Here is a 14,002-nt window from a genome sequence, read left to right as displayed (position 1 = left end):
CGGAGCTGCCTGGAGCGGAAACTGCAGGCGACCGAGCAGCGCGGCAGCGCCCTGTCCCTGGGGCCGTGTGCCATCGGGGGCATTGATCGAGTCCCCGGCGCGGGGCCAGTTGCGACCTTCCTCGGGGGGGCGGAAATCGAGTCCCCGGCTTGGGGCCTACCGCGGCCTGCTCTGCGCCCGAAGTGGGGTGCACCTGAGGCGTGGATTCAGCGCGTGCAGACGACCCCGGTACACCCTACGAGCCGCATCCTGGGAGGCCACGAGTGGCGGCGGGAGCGGCGCAGCAATTGGGGGCCTGGCGCCCGGGGCCCAGCTGGTGGAAGGGAACGAGGAGTAGAGGCCCTGAGTGGCGGGCTGGCAGCAATGTGGCGGATGCCGGCGGAGACGCGCGCGGAGTGAGAGAAGTGGGCTGTAGAGAGACCCGTGGCGGCCAGGGAGCGAATAGACAGTGGGAGCAGAGCGGTCCGATCCCTGGTGACCACGCCAGCCTCGGGGCGGGAATCGAGCCCTCGGCGCAAGTCCTAGAGGTGCCTACCTATCCACGGCCCAGATAACTGGTGGGGGTGCCCCAGGAGGGCTCACGGCCTCAGCGGCACCGACGCGGAACCTCAGACCAGGCAGTTAAGTGCGCTATGTCGAGCCGCACCGGACGGACGATCACCGACATGCTGACCAAGGGTACCCCCAAGGGGGCGAAGTCAAGTCAAGTCAATAGATTTATATAGCGCGCTACATACCCAGAGGGTCTCAAGGCGCTTGAAGAAGAGTGGGGGATTACTTGTCGAATATCCACGTTTTAAGCTGCTTTCTGAATGCTAGGTGGTTCTGAGTAAGGCGGAGGTGAGTGGGAAGTGAGTTCCAGGTTTTAGCCGCCAGGTAGGAGAAGGATCTACCTCCCATGGTGGTTTTATTGATGCGAGGTACAGTGGCGAGGGCTTGGTTGGAGGATCGTTGTTGGCGGGAGGGGGTGTAGAAGGACAGTCGTGTGTTGAGGCATTCGGGTCCGATTTCGTAGAGTGCTTTGTGTGCGTGGGTTAGGAGGCGGAAAGTAATCCTCTTATTGACGGGGAGCCAGTGGAGGTTTTTCAGGTGACCAGAGATGTGTTCTTTACGCGGGATGTCTAATATGAGTCTGGCTGAGGCGTTCTGGATGCGTTGGAGTTTTTTCTGGAGTTTTGCGGTGGTACCGGCGTAGAGGGTGTTTCCGTAGTCCAGGCGGCTCGTGACCAGTGCGTGGGTGACCGTTTTTCTAGTTTCGGTGGGGATCCAGCGAAATGTTTTTTTGAGCATGCGAAGAATGTTGAAGCAAGATGAAGAAACGGCGTTGACTTGTCTGTTCATCGAGAGTGAGGAATCCAGGATGACGCCCAGGTTCCGTGCGTGGTCCGTCGGGATGGGTGCTTTTCCAAGGGCCTCTGGCCACCAATAGTCATCCCAGGCGGAGGGGGAGGCGCCTAGGATGAGGACTTCTGTTTTGTCTGAGTTCAGTTTCAGACGGCTGTGCTTCATCCATTCGGCTACTTCTTTCATTCCTTCATGCAGGTTGGTTTTGGCAGTGTTAGGGTCTCTGGTGAGTGATAGGATCAGTTGAGTGTCATCGGCGTAGGAGATGATGTTGAGGTTGTGTTGGCGTGCGATGACCGCGAGGGGACTCATGTATACGTTGAAGAGGGTGGGGCTGAGTGAAGATCCTTGTGGTACGCCGCAGATGACTTCAGTGGCCTCTGACTTGAATGGTGAAAGGCGGACTCTCTGGGTTCTTCCGGTGAGGAACGAGGTGATCCATTCTAGTGCTTTTCCTTGGATTCCGACGTTTCTGAGGCGCTGTAAAAGGGTGCTATGGCAGACTGTGTCGAAGGCTGCGGAGAGGTCGAGGAGGATGAGGGCGACTGTGTCTCCATTGTCCAGTAGGGTTCGAATGTCGTCTGTTGCTGCGATGAGGGCGGTTTCAGTGCTATGCTTGGCTCGGAAACCGGACTGTGAGGAGTCGAGGGATTTGTTGGTTTCGAGGAAGGCGGCGAGCTGGTTGTTGACCGCTTTCTCGATGACTTTGGCCGGGAATGGAAGGAGCGAGATAGGGCGGTAGTTTTTGAGTTCGGTGGGGTCAGCTGTGGGTTTCTTCAAAAGGGCGCTGAGTTCGGCATGTTTCCAGCTTTCCGGGAAGGTTGCGGAGTTGAGGGAGCAGTTGATGACGTCTCGGAGGTGCGGTGCTATAATGGAATCTGCTTTGTTGAAGATGTGGTGAGGGCATGGGTCTGTGGGGGATCCTGAGTGGATAGAGTTCATCAGACGGATGGTGTCCTCGGTGGAGATTGGGTTCCAGTCATTGAGGGTGTTCAAGGGGGGTGGGGGTCCTGCAGAGGGTTGGGTGGGTTGGTCTTCGGGTCGGTTGTCGAAGCTGTTGTGGATGTCTGCAATTTTGTTGTGGAAGAATGAGGCTAGGGAGTCGCAGAGGGCTTGAGAGGGGGTGATGTCGTTGGAGTTGGCTGAGGGGTTGGTAAATTCCTTGACGATGTTGAATAGTTCCTTGCTGTTGTGGGTGTTGCTATCTAGTCGGTCCTTGAAAGCGGCTTGCTTGGCATTCCGGATCAGTTGGTGGTGTATGCGAGTGGCGTTTTTGAAGGCGTCCTTGGTGCTGGTGTTTGGGTCTTTTTTCCAGGCCTTCTCAAGGTAGCGACAGAGTTTCTTGGATTTCTTAAGGTCATCGTTGAACCAGGAGGCCTTCTTGCTGCCTAGTTTGATTTGTCGTTTTCTTAGTGGTGCTAGGATATCGGCGCTGTTGGATAACCATTGGGTGAGGTTAGTGGCTGCTTGATCGGGGTTTGAGGAGTGGGCGGGGGGGTTTTGAAGAAGCGATGAGGCGATCTGGTCGATGGTGATTTTGTTCCAGTTTCTTCGCAGAGTGGGTTGGGGGTGGATGTTGGATGTGGACTTGTTGTAGGTGAAGTGAACGCAGCTGTGGTCAGTCCAAAGGAGAGCTGTGGTGTGGCTGAAGGAGACATGTTTGCTGGAGGTGAAGATGGGGTCGAGTGTGTGACCTGCGATGTGGGTGGGGGTAGTGACAAGTTGTTTAAGTCCGAGGTTGGCGAGGTTATCCAAAAGGGTGGTGGTGTTACGGTCGTTGTTATTTTCAAGGTGAAAGTTGAGGTCTCCCAAAAGGATGTAATCCTCGGAGGGGAGCGCGTGTGGTGTGATGAAGTCCGTGATGTCTTCACTAAATTGTGCGCGGGGTCCTGGTGGCCTGTAGAGGAGTGTGCCTCTGAGTGTGGTCTTGGGGTTGATGTGGATCTGGAAGTGAAGGTGTTCAGTGTTGGCGAGATTGACGTCAGAGCTGGTCGAGATGCGGATGGATTTCTTATGGACGATAGCGATGCCTCCTCCTGTATGGCCGGTACGGTCCTTGCGAGTGATCTTATAGCCTTCCGGGATGGCAATGGTGATGTCTGGGGCTGATGTGGCGATCATCCATGTTTCTGTTAGGAAGGCGACGTCCGGAGAGATGGTGTCTAGTAGATTCCAGAGGTCGATGGCGTGCCTGTGGACCGAGCGGGTGTTGAGCAGGATGCATTGTAGGTGGTTGGGGACGGATATCTGTTGTGTGTTCGTAGAAGAGGAATTGTTCTTGGTGCCGTTGAACTTGCAGGAGTTGCATGTGAAGGGTCCGTGGGTGTGTCCAGGAGGGGCTTGGACGCAGTTGAGGGAACGGCCGGGGTTAAGGGCTAGGAGGGTGGTGGCATCGTAAGTAATGCGGGGAGGGTGGGCATTGCGAGGACCAGGGGGTCTGGCGCTGGGCGTGGTCCAGGCGCGGACGGGCGTAGACGGGGTTACCTTTGGCGCACCTTCGGCGTGGCCGTAGCGCGTGGACGCTGCGCGTGGAACCATCTGACTAACATGGGTGGTGGAGGGGGCGGAGCGTGGGAGGGTCAGCTGGGAGGAGGGGACGTGGAGGCGGGCCAGGGGGAAAGCACAACAACAAGATGGTGGGGTAGTTAGAAAGTGAAACCGGGAGGGCGCAATGCAAAGCCTGATAATGTTCAGAGCACAGAACTACCAGCGTGCTCACTCAGTGAATCCTGGTGAGAGCGCTTACAAGTTAAAGCAAGCTGCAGTCCAGAGCGCTTCTAAAATATGCAGTACAGTGAAATTAAAGCGCTGCCTAATATTAATGCACAGAGCGCTATGATTATGCCGGAGCAACGATACCAAACTCTGCAGGCGAGTCAAGGCAAACGAGATTCAGCTGTGGGCTGTGGGCGCTGCACTGGGCTGGAATCAGGAAGCGAGGGGAGCGGCCGTTCAGGACGATGTCCAGGCGGTCACAATCAGTCCTGGGAGGTGGTGAGCACTCTATCCGTGGGTGGGAGGGTCAGCTGGGAGGCGGGCACGTGGAGGCGGGCCAGGGGGAAAGCACAACAACAAGATGGTGGAGTAGTTAGAAAGTGAAACCGGGAGGGCGCAATGCAAAGCCTGATAATGTTCAAAGCACAGAACTACCAGCGTGCTCACTCAGTGAATCCTGGTGAGAGCGCTTACAAGTTAAAGCAAGCTGCAGTCCAGAGCGCTTCTAAAATATGCAGTACAGTGAAATTAAAGCGCTGCCTAATATTAATGCACAGAGCGCTATGATTATGCCGGAGCAACGATACCAAACTCTGCAGGCGAGTCAAGGCAAACGAGATTCAGCTGTGGGCTGTGGGCGCTGCACTGGGCTGGAATCAGGAAGCGAGGGGAGCGGCCGTTCAGGACGATGTCCAGGCGGTCACAATCAGTCCTGGGAGGTGGTGAGCACTCTATCCGTGGGTGGGAGGGTCAGCTGGGAGGCGGGCACGTGGAGGCGGGCCAGGGGGAAAGCACAACAACAAGATGGTGGAGTAGTTAGAAAGTGAAACCGGGAGGGCGCAATGCAAAGCCTGATAATGTTCAAAGCACAGAACTACCAGCGTGCTCACTCAGTGAATCCCGGTGAGAGCGCTTACAAGTTAAAGCAAGCTGCAGTCCAGAGCGCTTCTAAAATATGCAGTACAGTGAAATTAAAGCGCTGCCTAAAATTAATGCACAGAGCGCTATGATTATGCCAGAGCAACGATACCAAACTCTGCAGGCGAGTCAAGGCAAACGAGATTCAGCTGTGGGCGCTGCACTGGGCTGGAATCAGGAAGCGAGGGGCCCGGAGCAAAGCACGCCCCCGGAGCACCCTAACACACGGTCAGAGGGTGAGATCCCCAACACGAGGGCCTTCATGGAAACGCTTTTCAGTACGCTGAGGGAGGACTTCCAAGCCCTAAAACAGGAGATGGCAGGGGAACATAAGGAACTCCAACGTGACATCGATGGCTTGGGCGAACGCGTGGCGGCTGTGGAAGAGTCGGTGAGCAACAGGAGTGGTGAGGTCGAACTTTTGCAACAGGAGATCATCCGCCTCCAGGACCAACACACAGACCTACAGGCACACAACGAGGACCTCGAGACCCGCTCCCGTCGCAATAACATACGGGTCCGGGGAGTGCCGTCCAAATCGGAGGGGGACGATGTAGCAGCATTCCTACGAGATCTATTCCAGAGCATCTTGGGGGAGCAGGAGGACTTCGTGATCCGGATAGATCGAGCACACTGGGTGGGCTTGGCTCGCCGGGCTCAGGGCCCGCCGCCGGACATCCTGGCCTTCCTGCCTGACTACCCTCTGAAAGAACGCATCCTACACATGGCCCGACAGAAACAGCCCCTCCAGTTCCGTGGCCACGCCGTGGCCTTGTACCAGGACTTATCGGCCATCACGTTGCAAAAGAGGAAGTCGTTCAAAGTGGCCACAGCCTTCTTGAGAGACAAGGGCATACCTTACTCCTGGGGCCACCCCTTTAGGCTTATCTTTAAATGGGAAGGGGTCCTCCGGCAACTTCGATCTCTCCAGGACACTTGTGCACTGCTGGGCATCACCCTTGAGGCGGAGGATAGTGAAGAGAACTCATCCAGGCGGTCCTCCCCAGGGCCCTCCCAGAACAGGCTGGCTGGCAACGGGTGAGACGTCGGCGAACCCACAAGAATGTCCGCAAGCCAGACCCCGAGACCATAGCCCAAGAACACGCGGTTGCAGTCCAAATGGTCGCCAAGGACACTTCCACGGAGCTGTGACTTGCTGAATCTGGGGGATACGAATATACGCCTTCACATACTAGGGGGCCTGGGGGGACGGGACGGGGGACGGTTGGGGTTGCCTCGACCGCACGCTTTTCCCCTTTTGATCTGATTACCTTACCACAGGTCCAGAGAGACTGTTGACTTGGCTTGGGACAATGACTCACTCAAAGTTGGGGTAGGAGTGAGTATGGGGGGGGATACGGGAGGGGGGAATGGGAGTTCGGGACCTGAGGGAGTTGGGGGGGGGGGGGAAGGGGGGGGGGGGTTCTCCTTGTCCATGGAAGCTTGAATCCGCAATCCAGATCCATAGGCCGATCCTCGACAGTCAGGGGAGTCCCCCATCACGGGCGTCCACGAGTCGGATGACGCACTTAGCTAATCCTACGATCCACTCACAATGACACATTCCTTGACAATTCTCTCACTTAACGTGAGAGGGCTAAACAACCCAGTCAAAAGAAAAGCGGTGCTGTCCTTACTGGAACACTCGAAAGCAGACATCTGCCTCTTGCAGGAAACACATTTGGTACCCAAAGATCACCACAGGCTAAAGTCCCGATCCTTTCCCTGGCAGTGTTTCTCTTCCGCCCATAAAAAAGGAGCAGGAGTAGCGATACTGGTGTCCAAATCCTTTGGAGGGAGGGTTTTACAGAAGGAGGCTGAGATTAGAGGGAGGTTACTTGTACATCGCTTCCAGGTAGCAGGCGAAACGCTGCTGGTGGGCACTGTATACGCCCCCAACGAAGGTCACTGGCCACAAGGACACTGCCCTAGAAGCCGTCACAGCAACTACACACCCACACTTACTGCTCGGGGGGGACCTCAATCTTGTGTTCCACAACACGGCGGATCGCTCAGGTCAGAGGTTCGGGCAGGTAGGAGCGCTATCGTCATCAGGGCACACGCACATTTCGGATCTAGATCTTGTTGATCTATGGAGACACGCTCACCCACACACAACGGCATACACGTACTACTCGGCGGCCCACAAAACGTACGCGCGGCTTGATTATTTCTTGTGCTCTTCCCAACTGACTACTCAGGCACGGGATGTAGAGATACTCCCAGCCTCCTTATCCGACCACTCGCCTGTGGTGGCGTCCTTCCACGTCGCGGCTACGCCTGGTCCCCAGAGGCACTGGAGACTACGGGACAGCCTCCTGCAGGCTCCGGCCACACTGGAACGGATCAAAACAGCACTCACCCAGTTCCTGTCGCACAATGCCAACGAAGACACGACTAAAGCCACGCAGTGGGCAGCCCTTAAACCGGTCCTCCGCGGTGAGTTCATCTCGATAGCTACGGCTAACAATAAGGAACGCGCGCAGAAGAGAGCCGAACTCACTCAACGAGTGGCGGAATTAGAACAGATGCATCAACGTAACGGGGCTGCTCCGGCGTGGCGCCAACTCTGCACTGAAAGGAAAATGCTAGCGGCACTGGATCAAGATGTGGCCGAGTACGCAGCCATGCGCCTCAAACACGTGTACTACACCGGTGGGGATCGCTGCGGGAAACTGCTTGCGAGCAGACTACGGGAGCAGCGCCAACGACAACACATAAGCTCCCTCCAGTCTAGCCGAGGCGACTCCATCGCTGACGACGCGGCCATCGCCGCGGCCTTCGGTGACTTCTACGCCGCCCTTTACTCGGCTGATTCTCTGGACCCGCAGGCCAGCCTCGACTACCTGCAGGGCGCACCACTCCCCACCCTGAATGAGGCTCAAGCAGCATTCCTCGATCGCCCCATAGGCTTGAGGAGGTCATCTCGGCGATCTCCAGCCTTAAGCTGGGGAAATCCCCTGGCCCGGACGGTTACACCGCGGCCTTCTATAAGACCTTCTGCCCGCAAGTGGCTCCGCTGCTACGAGACCTCTTTAACGCATTTGATCAGGCCGGCGCCATACCCCCTGACCTCCTGGAAGCAACCATCTCCGTAATTCCCAAACCCGGGCGCGACCCCACTTGCTGCACCTCATATCGGCCAATCTCTTTGTTAAATATCGATCTGAAGCTCTATACTGGCATCATTGCAGGTCGACTGGCGCCATATATGCAGCAACTGGTAGAGCCCGACCAGGCTGGCTTCATCCCACAAAGACAGACGAGTGACAATACCAGACGGGTTCTTCATCTCCTCGAGGCTGGGTCGCGCACTACACCGGGCTGTATGCTCCTCACCATTGATGCAGAGAAGGCATTCGATAGGGTGCATTGGCCCTATCTAGACCTGGTCCTGCAGCGCTTTGGGGTGGGGGAGACCCTCCGTAACCGTATATTTAATTGCTACCGCCGACCCAATGCAACAGTTCGGGTCAATGGGCATACTTCCCCGCGGTTTGAAATTGGCAGGGGGACAAGACAAGGGTGCCCACTCTCTCCCCTCCTGTTTGCGCTCTATATGGAGCCGTTGGCACAACGGGTGAGGCAACACAGCCTTATTTCTGGTATCCCCTTTGGCGAGGACATGCACAAGATCAGTCTATACGCGGACGACATCTTACTGTCCCTGACCAACCCAATGCAATCCCTACGGGCTCTCTTTATAGAGCTCCACTCCTTCGCGCTTGTGTCGGGATTCAAAAATAATGTGGCGAAATCAGAGGCCCTTAATATATCGCTCTCACCAGAGCTCCTGGAAGACGCTAAAGCGGAATTCGACCTGCAGTGGTCGGAGACCACTATTCCCTACTTAGGGGTCCTGCTGGCACCGACGGTGCAGGTCACCACGGAGGCCAACTACACTAGACTCAGCATGAAACTCCGAGACAACCTCAGGAGGTGGAAACACCTCAATCTATCCTGGCTAGGCCGGATTGCGGCCGTCAAGATGACCCTACTGCCCCAAATTCTTTACATAATCCAGACCCTCCCCCTGCGTCCACCGGCAGGGTGGCTTCAGAAGACGCAATCGGAGTTGGCACGTTTTGTCTGGAACGGTCGACGCCCGTGGTTCAAACATACGGTTGCCTCGCTCCCTCCTGAACTCGATGGTGTGGGCGTACCAGATCTCACATTATACTTCCAGGCGACGCAACTGCGCACATTAGTGGAATGGCACCAACTAGAGTCCGGCAAACACTGGCTCTTTCAAGATCAGGCTGTGGCGGGCCGCACGCTGCAAGGCATCCCATTCTTGCCGCGCGCTCACAGAACCCCCAACTTGTACGCCTCAATGATCACCAGCACGGTCCTCAATGTGTGGGACAGGGTGGCCGTGGCCCGAGGGCTCACCTCTTTTCCCTCGCCGATGACCCCGATCTTCGACAACCCGGACTTTACACCTGGCCTGGCCCCTAGAGCCCATACGGCTTGGAGGGCGACTCCATGCCGGGACGTGGGACACATGTTCGACCTCAAGGGCATTCTCCCTTTCCGAAAGATGAAAGAGAACTACGGTATCCCCGAGACAGATAGTCTTCCTTACCTCCAAATCCGTCACTGGGTGCTGCACCCTTCGATCCAACCCGGGGCACAGCGCCACCTCACCCCATACGAGAAGTGGCTGTTGACACGCACATCCAACAAAAAACTGATCTCAGACCTCTATCAGCACCTGCTCCTCACCAATACACATACCTACAACGCAGGGAGGGTCAGATTGGAGCGAGACCTGGGGCGTCAACTCACCAGGAAGGAATGGGAGGGGGTGTATTACAGGGCTATGCACTCAGCGCATCACATGGGCCTCACTGAAACCATGACCAAGATTGCCTCCTACTGGTACCACACACTGAAAGGCTACACCAATGGGATCCCCGAGTTAATGACCGCTGCTGGAGGGGCTGTGGGGAGCTTGGAACACTGGAACACCTGCTCTGGAGCTGTGCTCGTCTTCAGCCCTACTGGGCCCCAATCCTTGATTTAAAAGACTCACACCTGGACACGCAGCTACCTAGGTTCCCGGCCTATGTCCTGCTAAGCCTTCCCAACGCCTTGATGTACCCCCTGAAATCCTGGAGAGGGAGGCTTATTGCGCTGGCACTAGGGGCGGCTGTCCAGAATATTGTAGCTCATTGGAGGGCCGTCCAGCCCCCCCAGCAGTCGGGCTGGCTCCATTGACTTTGGGCGATCCTCGGAATGGAGAAGTTGTCTCTAGCCGCAGCAGGGAAGGGGGCAGAATTTACAGAGCTCTGGCGCCCATTCCTGACCCTGCTGACGGGAGAATTCCTGGGAGCTCAGCTGCCCCCGTTATTTGCGACTGCTGCGACTTGCAGACACCCCGTTCCCGGAACCCAAGTCACAGCCGCACAAACGCAAGGCCCCAGCTAGCGCTACACGGGATGGCGCACAGTAGGAAGGGGACCGACCACGGTCTTGGTACCTGCTCAATGGACAAGGAGAGGGGTGGTGGGGATGGGTGGGGGGGGAGGGAAGGGATTGTTTTTTCTTTTTTCATTTTTTTCGGTTCTCTCAGTTTCCTTTTGCTTCAAAACCAGCTACATAGCAATCTCTATGACGCGGCCGGCCGACGTCACGGTGGGCGTGTGCGGAGGACGGCCCCCGGCCGTCCTGACCACGCCCAGTCATAAATCACACGCAACGCGATGGAATTCTGGCCGCGGTCAAGGGGTTAAACAACCCAATCCTCAGCTAGTTAGGTGGAAGTGCTAAACTCTTTACTGCCAGAGAGGCCACCATAGTTAGTTTTATACCCTACAATGTAAGTTGTTCCTGGGTTTGAATCTTTCATAGATTGACACACGACTCTCCATCCTACTTATATACTCTATCTATTCTACATATCCTCCACACTTCTGCTATAAAATCTGAGCTATGGTGATTTCTAGGGGGAGTAGAGAACTCAGCACTTCTACCTTATTGGTTGAAAGTTGGATTGTTTCAAAGGAAGTGGATGTGCTACTAAACGAACATTGTTGGTGGGACTACAGTTGTTTAGAGACTCTTTACTGCCGATTAAAGGTTCCAAGGGTTTCCAGCCTGATGACGTGGAATGATTTAAGCATGTGAATCTCTGAAAGACACCCAAGTTGGATAACTGAAGGTACAGGTCCGCAACTAATGTTTAACTTTGTACCATAAACTAGGTATGGAGGAGGTCCAGCTGTGAATCACCTCTATGTTTGCCATACCTGCCAAAATGAAGCAGAGAAGATTGAAAAAAGAAGAAAACATGAATTGGAAATGTTCATCCGGGTAAATCTTTTTTACTTTGATCAACATTTGATAATCTTTTGCCAAATTTTAATTCTAGTTTCTAGTGCAAATGTGTTGTAGGCAAGTTAATTTGTCTTTCACAACTCTGTCAGGTATGCTAGGAATTTCTTCTAGTGGCATTATGAGATGCTAAGGAAACATTGGCATGCTGATGCTACTTACAGCACTTTTCAAATGTTACAGCATCCTTGTGTTGTTATTGGGGAAAGATAGGTCGTAGTGGTTTTTTAATCGCACTGCCTATGAACCTATAGCATTGTAGTATTAATAGTATTGAAGTATACAGTTCTGAGTTGGTAGTCACTCATATACCCTACTACCCATGGGTGCAAAACACAACAAACCCAAAGGGCCCATTATACAAATGTAAATTGTACAAAGATACCAAAGCACTCATAAGAAAAGTCCAACAAATCATGATCCTTTTGAATTATGTAATCAAAACAGCCAGCACGTGTTTCGTCACCAGCAGTGACTTTTTCATGGCACCTGATGTGGTGTGTGTATGATAAGTCCTTTGTTAAAGTTCTTCAAATCATCAATTCATCCAGTATGTTAAAGATTAGTTTATACAAGAGTGCAAGTGTGCTTGAAATATACATTTTAATGACCTTCACTGTCAAAAACTTTCTCTCCGTTAAGTATAACTAAAGACAGCTCACTCGATAATTGCGGTTGTGTAGTTCAGGAGTCCGTAGTAAGCTGCCAACCGTATGCCACAATCCGTCCGGCAGTTAGTACAGCGACCGTTGTGCCTTGAAAAAGTCACTGTTACTGACGAAACATGTGTCAGAGAAGCACTGATGTTTCATAGACCAGCCAACCACAGGGATACATATTTGGTAGGTACCCTAGCTCCCTAAACCACACAGGCCAATGGGAGTCTACATCTCTTCAGTGCTGAGGACAATGGTGGGCATCTGGGACAAAATACAAACCTTGAAGAAACTGTTGGAATTCGATAAAACATGGGGCTCATGCATATGCTTCCTTTCCCAGGAATTCAGAGAATTGTCTTGCCCAATATACTTAAAAATATCTGCCTTACACAAGGAGAGCAGGGTTGTACGGGGAGGGTCTAGCCAATCCCTGACTGCCCTGACATGGCTAATGAATACAATACTCTACACTACCTGGTGCGGAGAGCTGTCGCTTACACTATCACTCTATTCCATCCTACCCCTATCTACCAAATCTCTCCTCGATTTCTTGTCTCTTAACCTCTCCCTAGTTATGTCTTGATTCTGGATTCTTCTACCCCACCGGCCAGTGGATGTAGGTGGGTAATTTTGTGTCGTTCATTCTCCTTTGCAAAAATCTTAATAAAACTGAGTTAACCCATAAAGTATACAAAACAGTGATTGATTGAATGCTTGAATTAATCTCTGCCACTGGTAATTATTCAGGTGGCATTCCAATCCATCGCTATTTTGCACACCATGTTGCCTCCGTTTGGACCCAGCTGTATGTAAATCAGTCTTGATCCTGCTCCATTTGGAACAGTCTAGTCTGAACTGCCAATCAAGGTCCTCCCTGAACCATAATACAAGCAACCCAGGACCTGTTTCACCTAATTGTGGGTTCATCAGCCGGGTACTGCTTGGTTCCAGTGACATTGTGTGCACAGGGCCCACGTCTGGCCATACACATCTCACATTCAAACGTTGGCATACTTAGGACGGCCTAGAGGTCTATTTCTCTCTCTTACTGTGATGCTTTTTGATATTTTAGGTATCATTTTACCTCCCATGGAGTGCTCACATCGCAATGCATCAGGTGGTTTGCGACAGGTGCGATTTGCTTCTTTGCAATGGGTAGTTGGCAAGACGCATAGTAAGATGTCCATTCATAATTGACAAGACTCCATATTGTGGTACATGTTTTTGCCTATTAGAGCATCAGGCTGCCGCACTGTCCTCTTTCAGAAATCTCATTTATTGGTCACTCCAAGGGCCCCCTGCCACAGTTATCGGCCACTCATTAAGCCTGAGTGTCCAACAGCCTCCCTGCTTCTTTACTCCTGTTTAGGCACTCAGTGTCAACATCTCCTCTGCCACACAACTGGCAGCATTGAAAAACTTACCCCAGATGCATCGAACATAAAAGCAATATTCTGTCATGAAGTGCTACGCGCACCATCTATGCCTTTGAAAGCTGAAGCCTACAATATGGATATGTGCAAAGAACAGTGCTACATCATTAGGAAGTGTCAGTCTGGCACATTTTATCATTTTAGTGTGACAGGTAGGTGGTTCCATTCTGCCATCTGTGTACTCTCTAGTTATGTCTGGCACACCACTATCATTCTGTTGCTAAATTTACTTCAGCTGAACATGACGTAAATGTAGCACTGTGTATCATAAAGTGCCAGACATGCCTCATAATCCTTATAAAGCAGCAGCCGCTTATCTAGCTACGCTACAAGAATAGGGCTGCATCACCAAGAGTACAGGAGTGACCATGTAGAAACCTCTAGAGCAGGTGTGTGCAGAAGAGACCGTGCTGAGGACACCCTAATGTCTAAGATGCAAATTAACTTTCTAAGTGTGTTCTGTACAGATTGGTGGGCTCTGTTAATAAATTCCTTGTAATCCAACCGCTCATGATTGGTGCATATTTTTCTCGTGCTTCTTTGCCTTTCATTGAAAAACAGGCTGGGTGTTAAAAGACATGAGTCCAACAGGTATGG

The 14,002-nt window shown here is 53.1% G+C and overlaps 1 protein-coding gene across 2 annotated transcripts in view; it reads left to right on the top strand.

Annotated features, from left to right (window-relative positions):
* The window catches only part of USP33 (ubiquitin specific peptidase 33), a 325,757-nt gene that overhangs the window by 199,525 nt on the left and 112,230 nt on the right, over positions 1-14,002 (top strand). For both annotated transcript variants that reach the window (XM_086954140.1, XM_086954147.1), the window contains one exon: positions 11,184-11,292. In XM_086954140.1, the coding sequence (XP_086810266.1) occupies positions 11,184-11,292 (109 nt within the window). The remainder of the gene's footprint in view (positions 1-11,183; positions 11,293-14,002) is intronic.

This window comes from Lissotriton vulgaris, chromosome 1_1 (genome assembly GCF_964263255.1).
Source record: "Lissotriton vulgaris chromosome 1_1, aLisVul1.2, whole genome shotgun sequence".
Lineage (NCBI taxonomy): Eukaryota > Metazoa > Chordata > Amphibia > Caudata > Salamandridae > Lissotriton > Lissotriton vulgaris.
This window is presented reverse-complemented; position numbering and strand designations above follow the sequence as displayed.